Source organism: Schistocerca americana, chromosome 1 (genome assembly GCF_021461395.2).
Source record: "Schistocerca americana isolate TAMUIC-IGC-003095 chromosome 1, iqSchAmer2.1, whole genome shotgun sequence".
Lineage (NCBI taxonomy): Eukaryota > Metazoa > Arthropoda > Insecta > Orthoptera > Acrididae > Schistocerca > Schistocerca americana.
This window is the reverse complement of record NC_060119.1, coordinates 665942817-665961534: the sequence shown is the minus strand read 5'-3', so window position 1 is coordinate 665961534 and position 18718 is coordinate 665942817. Positions and strand designations below refer to the sequence as shown.

At 38.0% G+C, this 18718-nt stretch overlaps 1 protein-coding gene across 1 annotated transcript in view; it reads right to left on the bottom strand.

Annotated features, from left to right (window-relative positions):
• The window catches only part of LOC124608554 (RNA helicase aquarius), a 339510-nt gene that overhangs the window by 294630 nt on the left and 26162 nt on the right, over positions 1 to 18718 (bottom strand). Inside the window, exons 3-4 of the mRNA XM_047139996.1 lie at positions 13900 to 14056; positions 9967 to 10173 (exon numbers count right to left, since the gene is read on the bottom strand). Of these exons, the coding sequence (XP_046995952.1) occupies positions 9967 to 10173; positions 13900 to 14056 (364 nt within the window). The remainder of the gene's footprint in view (positions 1 to 9966; positions 10174 to 13899; positions 14057 to 18718) is intronic.

Below are 18718 nucleotides of genomic sequence, written 5' to 3'. Positions count from 1 at the left end.
CTTCTTTGGATCTTCTCTATCTCCTCCGTCAGACCGATCTGGTACGGATACCACACTGATGAGCAATACTCAAGTATAGGTCGAACGAGCGTTTTGTAAGCCACCTCCTTTGTTGACGGACTACATTTTCTAAGCACTCTCCCAATGAATCTCAACCTGGTACCCGCCTTACCAACAATTAATTTTATATGATCATTCCACTTCAAATCGTTCCGCACGCATACTCCCAGATATTTTACAGAAGTAACTGCTACCAGTGTTTGTTCCGCTATCATATAATCATACAATAAAGGATCCTTCTTTCTATGTATTCGCAATACATTACATTTGTCTATGTTAAGGGTCAGTTGCCACTCCCTGCACCAAGTGCCTATCCGCTGCAGATCTTCCTGCATTTCGCTACAATTTTCTAATGCTGCAACTTCTCTGTATACTACAGCATCATCCGCGAAAAGCCGCATGGAACTTCCGACACTATCTACTAGGTCATTTATATATATTGTGAGAAGCAATGGTCCCATAACACTCCCCTGTGGCACGCCAGAGGTTACTTTAACGTCTGTAGACGTCTCTCCATTGATAACAACATGCTGTGTTCTGTTTGCTAAAAACTCTTCAATCCAGCCACACAGCTGGTCTGATATTCCGTAGGCTCTTACTTTGTTTATCAGGCGACAGTGCGGAACTGTATCGAACGCCTTCCGGAAGTCAAGAAAAATAGCATCTACCTGGGAGCCTGTATCTAATATTTTCTGTGTCTCATGAACAAATAAAGCGAGTTGGGTCTCACACGATCGCTGTTTCCGGAATCCATGTTGATTCCTACATAGTAGATTCTGGGTTTCCAAAAACGACATGATACTCGAGCAAAAAACATGTTCTAAAATTCTACAACAGATCGACGTCAGAGATATAGGTCTATAGTTTTGCGCATCTGCTCGACGACCCTTCTTGAAGACTGGGACTATCTGTGCTCTTTTCCAATCATTTGGAACCCTCCGTTCCTCTAGAGACTTGCGGTACACGGCTGTTAGAAGGGGGGCAAGTTCTCTCGCGTACTCTGTGTAGAATCGAATTGGTATCCCGTCAGGTCCAGTGGACTTTCCTCTATTGAGTGATTCCAGTTGCTTTTCTATTCCTTGGACACTTATTTCGATGTCAGCCATTTTTTCGTTTGTGCGAGGATTTAGAGAAGGAACTGCAGTGCGGTCTTCCTCTGTGAAACAGCTTTGGAAAAAGGTGTTTAGTATTTCAGCTTTACGCGTGTCATCCTCTGTTTCAATGCCATCATCATCCCGGAGTGTCTGGATATGCTGTTTCGAGCCACTTACTGATTTAACGTAAGACCAGAACTTCCTAGGATTTTCTGTCAAGTCGGTACATAAAATTTTACTTTCGAATTGACTGAACGCTTCAAGCATAGCCCTCCTTATGCTAACTTTGACATCTTTTAGCTTCTGTTTGTCTGAGAGGTTTTGGCTGCGTTTAAACTTAGCGTGAAGCTCTCTTTGCTTTCGCAGTAGTTTCCTAACTTTGCTGTTGTACCACGGTGGGTTTTTCCCGTCCCTTACAGTTTTACTCGGCACGTACCTGTCTAAAACGCATTTTACGATTGCCTTGAACTTTTTCCATAAACACTCAACATTGTCAGTGTCGGAACAGAAATTTTTGTTTTGATCTGTTAGGTAGTCTGAAATCTGCCTTCTATTACTCTTGCTAAACAGATAAACCTTCCTCCCTTTTTTCATATTCCTATTAACTTCCATATTCAGGGATGCTGCAACGGCCTTATGATCACTGATTCCCTGTTCTGTACATACAGAGTCGAAAAGTTTGGGTCTGTTTGTTATCAGTAGGTCCAAGATGTTATCTCCACGAGTCAGTTCTCTGTTTAATTGCTCGAGGTAATTTTCGGATAGTGCATTCAGTATAATGTCACTCGATGCTCTGTCCCTACCACCCGTCCTAAACATCTGAGTGTCCCACTCTATATCTGGTAAATTGAAATCTCCACCTAAGACTATAACATGCTGAGAAAAATTTATGTGAAATGTATTCCACTGGAATGTATTATACTGGAACAGAACCATTATAACAGATAAAACAACACCACATAACAAACCTGACATCATACTCACCAATAAAAATAAGAAATTAACACAACTAATCGAAATATCTGTACCCCACACAACAAATATACAGAATATAACAGGAGAAAAAATTGAAAAATACATCCAATTGGCTGAGGAAGTCAAGGACATGTGGCATCAGGATAAAGTTGACATTATACCAATTATACTATCAACTACAGAAGCCACACCACACAATATCCACCAGTACATCAACGCAATACAGCTACATCCAAACATATATATACAACTACAGAAATCTGTAATTATTGGTACATGTTCAATTACCCGAAAGTTCTTAAATGCAATGTAACATATACCGTACAGTTAAAAGGAAGTCACACTTGATCAAGGTCCACGTCACTTTCTATTTTTAACCAGACATAACGTCTGAGAAAGGAAAGATGATAATAATAATAATAATAACAATAATAATAATAAGACAAACAAGACTTGGATTACACCAGCTACAAAAATCTCTTGCAAACATAAAAGAATACTCCCCATGTTATGTAAACAAAGTATTGACTCCCCCAACTAACAGAATACTATAAAAACTACACATGTAGACAAGCAAAAAGGATGTAAAATGATGAGTACATTGACAAATCCAGCAACAAAGTAAACGCAATGTGGAATATCATAAAAATGGAAAGAGGGGAAGAGGGGAAATGAAGGCTACACACACGAACATAGAAATCAAACTCAACAATGAATCTATATCTAATCCTGAAGTTGTGGTGAACTCTTTCAACAATTTCTTCACGAGCATAGCTGAAAAATTGGTCAAAAATAATCCAATACAAACTACCAACCAGCAAACCAAAAATATCACACATGTGCGGAGTCAATTTTCATTACCAAAGTCACTGAAAATGATGTCGCAAAAGCCCTCAGAGAGTTAAAAAATTTATATTCAGCTGGAATTGATGGTATCCCAGCAGCTGCAATCAAAAATTGTGTACACACAATTGCCAAACCATTAACTCAACTCTGTGACTACTCTTTCCAGGCAGATATTTTCCCTGAAGCTCTGAAACTTTCTAAAGTAATTCCTGTCTTCAAAAAAGGTGATAATAAAGATATGAATAACTACAGGCCTATCTCAATCTCATCCTGCTTTTCTTAAGTTTTTGAAAAAATAATGTACAAATGACTGATAGACTTCATTGGGCAGGGGGGGGAATTACTAAGTTTAGCTCAACATGGGTTCAGAAGCAACAAATCTACTGAAACTGCAGTATATGATTGCATAAATCCGCTATTAGATCTGTTAGATAGAAAACAACTCATAACAGGTATATTCCTAGATCTGTCAAAGGCTTTTGACACTGTTGACTACAAAATATTGCTGGAAAAAATAGAACACTATGGTATCAGAGGAATTGCAAACAATTGGATTGCAACATTCCTAATCAATCAGATGCAGAGTGTCAACTCAATAACCGAAATCCTATCAAGTAATAAAACTGTAAAGCAAGGTGTACCACAGGGCTCAAATGTAGGTGCACATAAAACAATAATATTTGCTGATGACACAACTGTACTCCTCAAAGGGGAGAATACAGAGGCTGTGCAAAAAGCTGTGAACTTGGCCACTAAACAACTCAGCAACTGGGCTAAAATCAACAGATTAGCTATCAACACCAAAAAGACAGCTTCCATGAACTTTCACAGAACACAAAATGCAAATTCCTCTCAGCCAGTTGTCACTGTAAATAACCAGCCAATAGATACCGACACTGTTTCCAAATTCCTGGGTCTATGGGTTCAAGATAACCTGAAATGGAATACACATCAGGAAAGGTAAATGCCAGAATTAGTACTGGCTGTTATGCATTGAATGTACTGAAATCATGTGCTAGCCTGAAAACATTAACCAGTGCGTACTGTGCTTGCATACAAGCCCACCTAAAATATGGTGCGATATTCTGGGGAACTTCTCCTACTGCCCTGAGCACATTCAAAATCCAGAAGAGAGCAATGAGGATTATTACTGGGAGCTAAGCCAGAGACTCCTGCAAACCCATCTTCAGAAAGTTGAAAATCCTTACACTGCTTTGCCTATACATTCTCGAGACTCTAAATTTTTTCAGAAATCACATAGTGCCAACTGACTCCAGAGTCGTAAAAAATAATGAAATACATAAACACAACACCAGGAAAAACTCAAATCAGCATGTTTTATGTACAAACATCAACTGTGTAAAAACGGAGCTTTCCACATGGGCCTCCAGCTGTTCAACAATCTTCCCACTAGTATTAAGTCCATTGAAGACAACATAAAATTTAGCAAAGCCATTAAGTCATATTTGATGTGTCACTGTTTTTACTATGTAAATGAATATTTAGAACAGTAATCTTGCTATTTGTGCTAAATTGAAAACACTGAGCAATATAATACATTAAGATGCTATATGTTAATGTATGTTAACAATGTTAACTGATATTTTCCGACATCCGCAACACAATATGTACCATCAGATCACATGGAATAAATAAATAAATAAATATGTCAGTATTTTGCAACTGTGACCTATTAAATTGGTACTTCAGTAGTATTCACACCTGTCAGCACCTGACTTCTTTGTAATTCAAAGTATTATATTCTTCCTGAAGTCTGAAGGTGTTTTGCTGATCTCATATATCTCGTGTAGGGTGAAATAATCCAAATAAGTCACAGGGAATTCTGTTTACACATAGGACTTAAGAGTGTTCTGTCAGATTCTTCTCACAGTATCAAAACCTCTTATCCCTTCACCTACTTCATCTTCTCTTCCTGTAATATTGTCTTCAAGGTTTGTTCCTCTTATGTAGACTATCTACATATTCCTTTCACCTTTCAACTTTCCCTCCTTTGATTAGTAATGGCTTGCTCTCGACATTCATAAAGCTGCTTCTCTCTTTTCCAAAGTTCTCTTTAATTTTTCTGCAGGCATTCTCTATCCTTCACTTGGTTACTTACAACTGTCCTCTTATCCACTCCTTCTTAGTTATTTTGCACTTCATATCAACGTCATTTTTAAGTGTTTGCATTTATTTTCACTTGCTTCATTCACTGCATTTTTATACTTTCTCCTTTCATCAGGTAAATTCAATATCTTCTGTGATAACCAAGAATTTTTTCTAGAGTTTTTTTTTTTTTGGGGGGGGGGGGGGGGGGGGGGAGTCCTCTGTTGCCTTCCCTATTTCCTCTCGCAAAGCTACTCATTCACTTACACTGTATTCCTCTCCTCTGTTTCAGTCAATTGCTACCTAATACTTCCTTTAAAACTTGCAACAACCTCCACCTCTTTCAACTTATCCTGGTGCCATATTCTTAATTTCCTCGATTTCTTCAATTTTAATCTACAGTTCAGAACCAGTAAATTATGGTCACAGTCGACACCTAACCCTGGAAATGTCTTACAGTTTAAAATCTGGTTTTGAAATGTCTATCTTGCTATTGTATAATCAAATCTGATACCTTCCAGTGTCTCTAGATCTCTTCCACATTTACAACCTCCTTTCATAATTCTTAAACCAAATGTTAGTGTTGGAAACGTCTTAACATTTTAAAATTTAGTTTTGAAATTTCTGTCTTGCCATTATAAAATCAATCTGAAACCTTCCAGTGTTCCCAGGTCTCTCCCAGATATACAACTTATTTTGTGATTCTTATACCAGTGATTCAATTATGCCCAGCACAAAATTTTGCCAGGTGACTTCCTCTTCCATTCCTTTTCCCCAGCCCATGTTCTCCTATTTTTTTCCTTTTCTTTCTTTTCCTACCACCATATTACAGTCACCCATACCAATTAAACTTTCATCCACTTTAACAATATAAATAATTTACTTTATCTCATCTCATATTTGGAAATTAAGATGAAAATGTAATTGTGGTGAGTGAGTGTATTTCAACAGTAGGAAATGAAAGAGAAGTAAAAATTGTAGGAGATATGGACTGGAGAAAAGGAATGAAAGAGGAAGTTGCCAAAGTTCTGGCAGGGGGGGAGGGGGGGGGGGGCAGATTAACGCATTAAAGCCTTCTATACTGTGTGACCTGCATTTCATCTGCCTATGTCTAGGTCGTCTCAAGAGAGAAAACCACAGATATTGCACTGGGATTGGCACTGTAAGACTGCTGACTTAACCACACACACACATGTAGGTCTGGTTGGTTTACCGTGACATGATAGTGTGTGTGCAGTATGAGGAGTACTATAAAATCTTCTCATTGTTCAGATTGCATCAAACTGGAATTAAAACTCAAGCATTTGAAGATAATCACCACCTTCTTCATTGGTCATATCATGATAAAGTTGATAAAGTTTGTATTATGAAAGATTGAGTTTTAATTCCAATTTGATGCCATGTGAATAACTAGAAGATTTTATACAAGCATATGCCACAGCATGAACCTTCGATGTCACTATGGAGAATAGTTACATATTTTTTTGGTTTCTTGAAATCCATTAATCATAAATAACTACTAGGAACTGACTTCTGTGCATATCAACTTCTGTGTCTCTCCCATGAAATTTGATTAAATGAATTTCAATAAAATGTTAAGTGAAATGATTTTAGGAATGAGGACAATGACAGGTGATGCACTGCATATTCCATATAATTCATTTCATTATACAGGGTTACTCGGAAATTACTGTTACAAACTTTTTGGACTTTTAGAGGACAGTCAGTACATAATATTTTGCACAGGAACCCATGTCTGGAAACATAGTTTCTGTTCTTCTACTTGAGGAATTGAATTAGGTATGACACAGTTCTATTAGTAGCTAACAATTCAAAAGGAAATAATGATGAAACATGTATTTATCATTTATGCACATATGAATGTATGAACCCTTATGCATTACATGTTTACATTATTCCAAATAAAAAAGGAGCCTAGTAAACTGTATGTACAGACCAGTACTGATGCATTATAACACAGGCTCGATGTGGTGACCACCACCACCAATGTTACAGAATTATACCTATGAAGCATGTTCCAGTACACACTCTCCACCCTACCTGACGCCTCTGCGATTCCTACTTCAGTGACCAGGATCTCATTTAAACTTTGCATACAACACCACAAGAAATAATATATGTCATCCTGTCTACCCTATTGCATACCAGGTCAAGCAACTCCAAGACTTTTTCTCTTTCCCTCAGCAGGCGTGGATGCGTTACACATCATAGAACAGAAATAGTAGTTTCTGGGCATGGATTCCTATTCAATATATTATGTACTCACTTCCCTTTACAAGTCCTAGAGCAGGCTGTTCCAGCTCGTCAGCTCCGTTGTGAGCCGCGGAGTGCACCCTGCTCCAGGGAGCCATGTCGCTCGCTGTGACCATTCAAGTGGGCCGGCACCTGGCACGGCTGGTTGAGGCAGGTGGCAAGGCAAGAGTTTTGATGTGCCAGCTGCATCTTACAAGATCGACAACCTCATACTCTTAGCTGCTAAGACGTGGTGACATGCTACACCAGGAAATACGATGTTCAGGAAATAAATAAGAAACAGCTGTTTTACAAGAAATTGCATACTAAATTTATTGGGCCTCTGTAGCTTGACTTTTCTTTTCATTACAAGATCGGATATATCAGGTGTCAAAGTGTTCGCAGCGTTAATGCGGAGGATGACTTTCATTGTTGCATCCTGAAGAAACAATTGTTCCTTACTTTTTACTCTTTTCATTGCTGAGAAAAGCTGCTCACAACAATATGTAGATCCAAACACGGACATGATCTGAGCGGCATTGTTGTGAAGCTTGGGAAATTTTTGCTGTAATGAACGATACCATCGTGACAAATTCAACGTGTTGTAGTACCTCTCTTTCAACAAAGTTGAATTTTGCAAATCAATAATCTCCAATTGAGGTGACAATAACAAGTCATTGGGGGAAACTGAAAAAGGAGTGCTGAACACCTTAAGTTCCATTTCCAAACTTGTGAGGTCTCGGAATCGTGTTTCAAACAACGTGATGAGCTGCTTTAACTTTGCTTGGTAATCGCCGAAAGTAGTACCTTCAGGTAGTTTTAAAGAAGCAAAATGATTGAAGAACGTTAAATGTCCATTACTCATCTGCCTCTCAAATAAATGTAAGTTTTCCATGAACGCTTTGATCTGGTCGTGCATGTCAATGATTAGCTACCCTTTTCCCTGCAATGATAGATTTAAATTATTCAGATGCATAGTTATGTCAGCTAGGAACGCCAGGTCTGATATCCATTTTATATCTTTCAGACAATGCGTTTCTTCCCCTTTCATTTCAAGAAAAAGGGATATTTCCTCACGAATGGCAAAGAAAACATCAAGAACTTTTCCCCGACTCAGCCAACGAACTGTACTGTGGTAAGGTATATCTCCATACTCCGCTTCCACATCTTTCAGGAATCCTTTGAATTGGTGATGATTCATACCGTGACACCACACAAAATTCACACAATTCATGACATCTTTCATTACGCCACCTGGCTCTGCTGTTTCAGCACACAGTGCCTCTTGGTGAATAAAACAATGAAGAGGCAAAATGTCTTTCCCGAATTCGTCCCTGAGTTTATTTTTCAAACGAGAAGCAAAACCCTGTAGCTCGCTCGAATTGCAGAATCAGTAGTGTTTTCTCCGCTCTTATTCACTTGAAAATTATAAACGCATTACAGAACACGAACTATGTTGCATGTTTTGATACCCTCCGGATTACGAAACAGTTTTTAAACTTACATCTCCTGGTATGTCGTTCTTAAGCCTGGCTACCAGTTCTCTGCGTGCAATGCCTTCTACCTGATCATAAAGCGCTGCGTGAAGACGTGTATAATGTCATTGTATATTGTACCTCTTTGAATAATTAAATACTTTATGACATACAAGACACGGCGGATGACCATCCCTCTCAATGAATAGAAAGGTATCCTCCAATAGAGGTACAGGGTTCCTGCAGCTAGTCGTGGCTGTCACTGAACACGGATTATTGCATCAGTTGCGGCTGCATGCAGCCAGGGGGCAGTGAGTTCGCTTTCCCCCTGCTGGCTCCGAGCTGCCGCAGTGGTCGCTCTGGAGTGCTCAGGCTCCCTGGAGCTCACTTGGAACAGCCTGTCCTAGAGGTTTGTAATGGGAATTTCTGAATTCCCTGTCAATTCTGGTAGCAAATGGCCAAAGATATTAAATGAAACTTACGCTATTAATGTGATTAATTTGTTATATGCCCGATAGAGCAGCAAATTACTGATTACACACTGAAATGAGGTGTACAAGAAGGCAGGAAAGAATGTCAGGATCACTAGGGATGGAACAAAAATTCATAATATACAAAAGAAAACTGATCATAGCCTTTATTTAAAGAAGCCACAGAAAACCAAACTCATGATGTTTGGATAGGGTTTTGAGCCCTACTTTTCTCAATATGAGCCCAGTTTGCTAACCACTGCACTATCTCAACTTCATAGGTCTGTGAGGAAAGTATATGCAAAACTGTTAAGAGCACTTTATGAATACCATTCTGCCTTTTATTATATTCCAGAATCTTTATGCACTTTTTTTCAGAGACAGAAGTCAATGTAACACATTTTTATGGAGGGAAAAACATAGGATGTGCATAAACTATAGGCTTTCAGTAGAATGTAACAATAGTATGAAAAAGATAGTAGCTACTCACCATACAGCGGAGATGATGAGTTGCAGAAAGGCACATCCTTTTCATAATATTGTTGCATTCCATCCTGCATTTTCCACGGTTTGCATTTAATGTATAACAATCTACTGAAAGCCTTCAGGAAAAATCAAAGTTCAGAGAAAATTGTTTCCCGAGTGTAATTTGTGTCAACTATGTTCTACTAGCCAAAAGTAACTTACTTGTAGAAGGGAGACCCACATGGACAGAGAAACAAGTCTCTTAACCTGGTCTCTTATAAGTGCTACCTCCATACTATTAAAACAGTGATTGAGGAAAAGTAAAAGAGCTGTCTGTTCACGAAGACTCGTTGCTACATTTTCCATTATGCATGCCTCTAACACTTGCTGGAAAAATCCTGAGAAGTGATCAGGTCTCTTGCAGAAGGGCTGTGAACAAAATATCACATTATTTCAAGAACGTAAAAATAAAACAAAGTAATGTAAATTTAACCAAAATTCAGTGCAAGGTTCAAAATGACTGGAGTAACAGAAGTTAAAGCAGGAAATATATTTTATACAGGATGCTAAAAAGAAATTTAAACACTTAATTATTCTTAAAATTAAGTAAATTGATTTTTTAGATATAGCTGTTTACAAATTATTAGTTATCAAACTCAATTCTATAAAAAAAAGTACTTTTGCAGGTAGAGTAATGTTATCATATCTGTAGCTCACAAGGGAAGCTCCCCATTGCAACACCCCCCCCCCCCCTCCCCTGCTCTGCCCCCAGTGATAAGATGGCCCAGTGTATAGACTGTCAAAAACTGAACATTGATAAAGGATGAAAACAGGGAGAAGGTGTACCAAACAGCGAAAAAAGAAGAAAAATAGAAAGCCAAGACGTGGTTATGTGGTCATGGTATTGGACCTGTGAAAGCAGAGATCCATGTTCAAATCTCCCTCGTGCCCCCCCCCCCCTTCTTTTTTCACAAAATTATGAACTGTCTGGCTAAGCACTGATGTGTCTGTTTGTTGTGTTCAAATCAGGTCTGTGTCGTGGAGTAAAGCCCATCTGCAACAGCGAGGTGTAAGGAAGGAACCTCCAGATATGCTTTCTACTGTGCTCTAAGATGTATCTCTGCATTTCAGATCAGTTACGCTTTCAGAGTAAGGACACACAAAAGCCAATTCACAAATGTGGTGGCAGAAGAAGAATTAAAGTATATGTAAATTGAAGATGGAATGGGTGGGGGGGGGGGGGGGGGGGGGAGGGGAGGCGGGGAATACTGATGTAACTGCATTGGGACATTATTTGGAATCAGCAGTGGTGAATGAAAATGTGTACCAGACCGAGATTTGAACCCAGCATCTCGTGCTTACTAAGCAGTACATGTCCGAAAGAACAGACACCACACATTCATGTAACTGATTTGCCTAGATGGGCAATGGATGCACCTTCTTCAGTGCAGATGCACCAGTATGTCTGATATCCTGCTGGTGTCTGAGCAGTGAGCATGGAGGAAATGGACAGGGACTGTGGATAGGTGACACTCAGTGGGCATGTGAGTTGGCCGCAATGCGTGCTGAGACAGTCCGCACAATTGCAATAACAGTGTGTCCCTGATGGTGCAGTGGTTAACGAGCCTGCCTAGTAAGCAGGTGATTTCGGGTTCGAATCCCAGTCCAGTACATGTTTTTATTCCTTGTCGCTGATTCCATGTAATGTACCAGTGCAGCTGACATCAGTAATTCCATCCCTTCCCTAATTTCTCCCCCCCCCCCTCCCTTTCCACCTTTAGTTTATATAAAATGTATCACAGCTGTGGATTCCGCATGGTGTCTGTTCTTTCAGACATGTCCGAAAGTGCAGACACCACGGATTCAAAAAAATAATTGAATCACTTGACATTTCTAAAAACCATGTTTTGCACTGCTTCATAAAGAACAGCCATATGACTGCTATTAATGCTAGTGCAGTGTGAGAAACCCTACTACTGCTACAGATCTGCATGGATACATATCAGCACATAGCCACAGTAATAATGACTTTGCATATACAAGAACACACAAGCGCAGATAATTGCAGGCACATTTGTGGATATCTGCAGTTATAATTATTTTATAGTTAAAAGACAGGCCAATGTTGTTACATGATTTTTGTAAAATTGTTTTACTTGTCATCAACTAACATGATTGCATGAAGAGGAACTGCACATATGCTGTAATGGTAGCTGAAAACACGCAGTCCACACGTATTATTGACATGTTTGCAATGTCATGGTGCAGCAGGAGTGTTTTCTATTGTTTGTGTTTGGCTGCAAGAGCTTTAGCTGATTTGGGATGGAGTACCACCATACTGATTTGAATGTACTGTAAAAGGACAGATTGTTGGTATAGTCTTGTCATTTTATAATCACAGCTTGTGGAAGATTGGAACATAGGAAACTAGCCATTTATTACTAATGCTTTGCGGAAACTCTGGAGCCTCAGAACTGAAATTTATTTTCAGTATTAAAAGCGACTTAACAGTACTCATTCCGCATCTGTGTAGAATTCGGCAAAATATTTTTGAAACTGTAGGTCTGAAACACTGCTGTCTTGGTAAGTGAAGAGGAGAGAAAACTGTGGAAGAAAAAAATGGAAGCAACTGAAATGTGAGTCTTAAGATGGAATATAAATAAATAAAGTGAACACATAGAGTACGAAAAAGAAGGTTAGTGGGACATCAGCTACAGCAGTAAAGGATGAATAACTTGGCAGTGGAAAGAGCCATGAAGGAGAAGAATAGCAGGGGATAAAAAAGATTAGAATATGAAAAACAGATCCTTGCGCTCACTAGACCTAGTAGGTTTGTATCTATCATAAGGTTAGCAGAAAAAATGGAGGGAGACAGAGAGAGAGAGAGAGAGAGAGAGAGAGAGAGAGAGAGAGAGAGAGAGAGAGAGAGAGAGAATTCATAAGCATCAGCTAATTCGTATATATCATTAACATGTGTACTTGTTGTCAGATTTCCTTGCTCCTTTGTCTCAGGCACTACCAAAGTGAAGAAATACTTAAGACACAATGCACACCCACCTGATGCAAGAACAAGCTACATTCGGAAGATGCAAAATAGTCTGAAGTCCTGGAACATTTCAGAATGAACGAAACTTCAAAACTAATGTTCTATGTCCTGACTTTCCATTCAATATTTCTGTTAAGAATATTTAATAGTACACAATGCAACACTTGTCACCATGAGAAGTGTAGCACACTAATGTGATTAACATTATTGTGAATTGATATGTACATGACTAACTATGTGACTAACATTTGACAAAATGCAACATGTGACTATTTGTATCACACCTTCATTTAACTTTGCAATGGCACATTAATGTTCTGCAGAAGTTTTGAAAAAATTTAATTCAGTAATTATGACAATGTTATAATTCATGGAATGTATGGAAAAAATGGCATTCTTTGTTGTACTAAAATATGTTCATGATTGGCGGAGGTTGTTTGGGGGAGGAGACCAGACAGCGAGGTGATCGGTCTCATCGGATTAGGGAAGGAAGTTGGCCGTGCCCTTTCGAAGGAACCATCCCGGCATTTGCCTGGAGCGATTTAGGGAAATCACGGAAAACCTAAATCAGGATGTCCGGACGCGGGATTGAACCATCGTCCTCTCGAATGCGAGTCCAGTGTGCTAACGACTGCGCCACCTCGCACGGTGTTCCTGATTGGCCTCTGCAGTCTTATGTTATGAGACACAAATTATGTGAGCTATTCGTAAACTGTTAATAAACAGATACAAAATTTCTTTCTTTCCAACAAAAGCCCTTAAACAAAAACAAGGAACCTCAATTATTTGTGCCACTCTTAGATGCAGAAAAAATTAGTTTAAAATTGATATGACTAACAGTGAAATAGGTCAAACATTAATTTGCAACAAATTACCAAAGCCGCGTGCAGATTCAGACACCATTTCTCTTATCCACACAAGCCTCTAGCTACTGCTTTTAAAGCAAATAACTTCCAAGAAAATATTGTGTTTCAGACATGTAGTCTTATTACATACTTTTAGCGGTGTAATACATCATGCAGTTGACGTAGCTTTTATTTTAGAAAATGATCAGCAAATTCTACCCATTTAAGACATCACTTACATCAATAAGTGTAGTTGTAACTCACCTGCCAAGCAGGTACTCTTTCACGGAACTTTTCATTTACCATGACAACAATTGACATCATATGTGCATGAGATGCATGTCCCGTTTTATAGTTTGGCCACAGATAGTTTTCCAAGTACTGGCTGAACTCTAGCATCATGATTCGCCGTATTGCAAAACTGTAGAATCCACAAATCAAAATTAATATAAAAGTTAAAATTTAATACAAAATCAAAATAAGTTCATAACAATCTGTAAGTGGAAATTGGGCTATTACATAAGGAAAAAAAATTGTCAAAAATAAACAGTAATTCTCAAACCTTTGAACTGAAGCTTCTTTAAGGTAGTGTTAACAGAAATTTAAAAAAAAAAGCAGCAGATAGGCTGTGGAAAAGGGAAACAACTGGATAACTAATTTATCAAAAATAGCTTTGAGCACTATGGGACTTAACTTCTGAGGTCATCAGTCCCCTGGAACTTACAACTACTTAAACCTAACTAACCTAAGGACATCACACACATCCATGCCCAAGGCAGGATTCGAACCTGCGACCATAGCGGTCGCGCGGTTCCAGACTGTAGCACCTAGAACCGCTCGGCCACCCCAGCTGGCAACTAATTTATCACCTAAATTTTCAAGTCACAGACAGCGCACAATGCAATAGATATGATACAAACTGAGAAAGTAGTGATAAGCAGAAAAATATTATCAATATTTGAAGAATCGTCTTCTAAGACAGTTGTCATACACACAAAACACTTTGCCAAAAAATACAAAAAGTAAGGAAAAAAGCCTATAGCTGATAGACTGAACAAGAAATTGAAGAAATGTAGGTTGAAATCTACACAGTTAACAAATTAGGAAGGAAGAACAGGGTTCAGCATTCCATCAATTATGAGGTAATTACAGAGAGCACACGTAGTAGTCCTTTTGAAAGGAAACACACCAGCATCAACCTTAAATGATTTACAAAAACAACAGTAAACATAAATCTGGACAGCTAGATGGGGGTTTAAACTGCTATACTCCCAAACGTAAGTATAATGTCTTAACCACCACACTACGATACATACAAGAATCAAAGTATATACTCTACTGCTGTCTGATGGTTAAACATGACAGAGAGCTTGCTGACTGCCTGTACTAACACCATTTCTTCAAGCTGGTGACATGATGGAGCTAACTGAGTCCTTCAGAAAACATTAAATTAGATTAGATTTACTCTCATTCCAATTGATTCGTAGTGAGCTGGTCCTCCAGGATGTAAAACATCTCAGAAAACAATAATACATGACAAATATTTACAACTGAAACAAATAAGCTAATGTACCTTCCACAGGTCCCAAGTGGAATGATCGTCTTTCTTTCTTTTTTATGAACACGTTATGAAAGAATCATTACATTAATGCACTGAATTTAAAATAATTTTTTTTTTATTTATAAGGTAATAAACATGTAATAGAGCTACTACAATACTAATAATGAACACATTACTGCACTGAAATGGTGCAGAAGTTACATTGTATTTACACACACACACACACACACACACACACACACACACACACACACAAAAATCTGTTGGTTCTACTGAGAAATTCATCAATGGAGTAGAAGGGGTTGGCCACCAATAAAACCTTTAGGCTTCTCTTACACGGAATTTCATTGGTTTTTAAGCTTTTTATGGCTGCTGGCAAGTTATTGGAAATGTGTGTTCCTGAATAATGCACACCTTTTTGCCCAATTGTAAGTGACTTTAAATCCTTGTGAAGATTATTCTTATTTCTAGTATTCATTCCATGAATTGAGCTGTTGGTTTCAAAAAGTGATATATTTTTAATGACAAATTTCACTAAGGAATAAATATATTGGGAAGCAGTAGTTAGTATCCCTAGATCCCTGAACAGGCTTCTGCAGGATGTTCTTGAGTTCACACCACATATAACTCTTACTGCACGTTTTTGTGCCCAGAAAACTTTAGCTTGGTTTGATGAATTAACCCAAAAAATAATCCCATATGACATTATGGAATGAAAGTAAGCATAGTAGGCCAGCTTTTTCATTTTTATATACCCTATGTCTGACACAATTCGCATTGCAAATAGAGATTTGTTAAGAAGCTTCAGCAGTTCTGTGGTGTGCTCCTCCCAGTTGAATTTATTATCAAGCTGTAATCCCAAGAATTTAACACTGTCCACTTCTTCTATCTGCTTGTCGTGGGACACCCCTTACAAGTTCTGAACTGCATGTAGTGAGTTTTTTCAAAGTTTAGTGACAAAGAATTGGCTAGGAACCAGTGATTAATGTTCACAAATATTTTATTAGCCGATCTTATTAAGACTACACTTGCTTTGATATTTATTGCAATGTTTGTATCATCGGCAAACAAAACAAACTTGGTATCTGGTAATGATACTGATGAAAGGTCATTGATATACACGAGAAAAGTAAGGGCCCTAAAATGGAACCTTTTGGTGACCCCACATGTAATTAGTTCCCAGTTGCGTGATGCCTGATAGCTTAATACACGTCTCTCTCCTAATAACACCCTTTGTTTTCTGCCAGAGATATAAGACTTGAACCATTTTGCAGCATTTCCTGTTACACCATAATATTCTAATTTACTTAAAAGGATACTGTGATTTACACAGTCAAATGCCTTTGACAGATCACAAAATATACCAGTTGTCTGGAATTTTTTGTCTAATGAATTAAGCACATTTTCACTGTAAGTGTAGATAGCTTATTCAATATCAGAATCCTTTAGAAATCCAGACTGCGACTTTGACAATATGTTACAATATTTGTGATAAGATGGATTATAAAGCCGATTGTACATCACCTTTTCTAAAATTTTTGAGATTGCCGGCAAAAGTGAAATTGGATGGAAATTTGGTGCCATTTCTTTATCTCCCTTCTTAAACAGTGGCTTAGCTTCAGCATATTTCAACCACTCAGGAAATATTCCACTGATAAACGACTGGTTACACAGATAGCTCAATATGTTACTTATCTCAGAATCACATTCCTTAATTAACTTTGTTGATATTTCATCATACCCACTAGATGTTTTTGATTTTAAAGATTTTATGGTGGACATTATTTCTGCTGGTATAGTTAGGGTCAAATTCATATTATGAAAGTTACTTGAAATGTCTGGTCTGAGGTATTCCACAGCAGCATCTACCGAACCTGACAACACCATCTTTTCAGTAACAGTTATAAAATGTTTGTTAAAAAGTTCTGTAACACTACACACATCTGTCACCAATGTATCATTTACTTTTAATGCTACTTGTCCCTCTTCATGTCTGGTTCTATCCGTCTCCTCCTTCACTATTTCCCGCATTGTCTTTATTTTGTTATCTGATATGACTATCTTTTCCATGTAACATATTTGCTTTGATGTTCATATTACAGTCTTTAATATTTTGCAGTATTTCTTGTAACGTGCTATAGCATCAACATCAGAACTGTTTTGAATTGACAGATACAGTTTTTGTTTTACAAGATACCCCTAATTCCTTGAGTAATCCATGGCTTCTTTGTAGACTTTGCTTTAACCTTGGTTAGTTTTGAGGGACTTTATTAGCAAAAGTGTTATATTTTTCATTCATGCCATGAGCACTGTAAACATCACTCCAGTGAATGTCTCTGAGGAGTGTCCTAAAATAATCAATTTTTGGCTTATTGATTACCCTCTTGAGCTCAGATTTAACAGATTTTATATCCTGCTCAGTATTAACATTTAACAGAAGGAACTGCATGTCACGGTCTCAGAGGCCATTGACTATTGATTTTGTAATATAATTTTGTTCACTGGACTTTTCTATAAAGATATTATCAATGGCTGTTTGTGAGAAATTGGCTACCCTAGTGGGGAACTTTACAGCAGTAATTAAGTTGAATGATAGTGTTACTAACTCAAATAAGTTCTTATTGGGAGAGTCTTTAACGAAATCTACATTGAAATCACCAGCAACCACTATTTCTTTGTTTTTAGGTGTCAAATGGGCCAATACAGCTTCAAGGTGGTTTATGAACAGATTAAAGTTACCTGCAGGTGCTCAATACACAATTAATATTATGAAGGATTTTTTGTGAAATTCTGCTTCTGTTGCACATGCTTCCATATGCTGTTCTAGGCAAAATTTATGAATGTCTATGTTCTTAAATTTATGACAGTTCCTGATGAATGTGGCAACTCCTCCTTTCTCCATTTCTGCTCTACAAAAGTGAGATGCTAACGTAAATCCTGTAACACTTAAAAGTTCTATACCAGTGGTCACATGATATTCAGAGAGGTAGATTATGTGAGCTGGGTTTGAGGACTCTAATTCATCTATGCAGATAATTAATTCATTAATTTTATTTCTCAGTCCTCGAATATTTTGATGCAATAAAGATAGCTGACATTTCACATTGACTGAGTTAAAAAGGGTAGAGTTGAAATATCTGCTGACTGTTGAAAATTCTTTACCAATAGCTGTTTATGCTAATGTAATAAGCTAGAATTATGTTTTTTGGTTTCTTTCTCAAACTGAAGGTTTGTCTCAGTCCTAACCTCTCTTAAAATTTGTTTTTTTTCTGTCCTTCCTACCCTAAAAAAGGGTATTTTCTGAACCCTATAACCACTGGTATTTTATCACTCATGACAGTGCCTCCCCCCTTTAACTTTCCTGCTATTTTCCAGCAGTTTACCCTTGCCTTTCCTGTTGAGATGAAGGCCATGCCTAGTATAATCCCACCTATTAAGAGAATCAACAGGAACCACACCAATGTGTGACCCTGTGCCCGACATAAGCAGCCGTTCCAACTCCAAATTAACTAGCTTGACAGA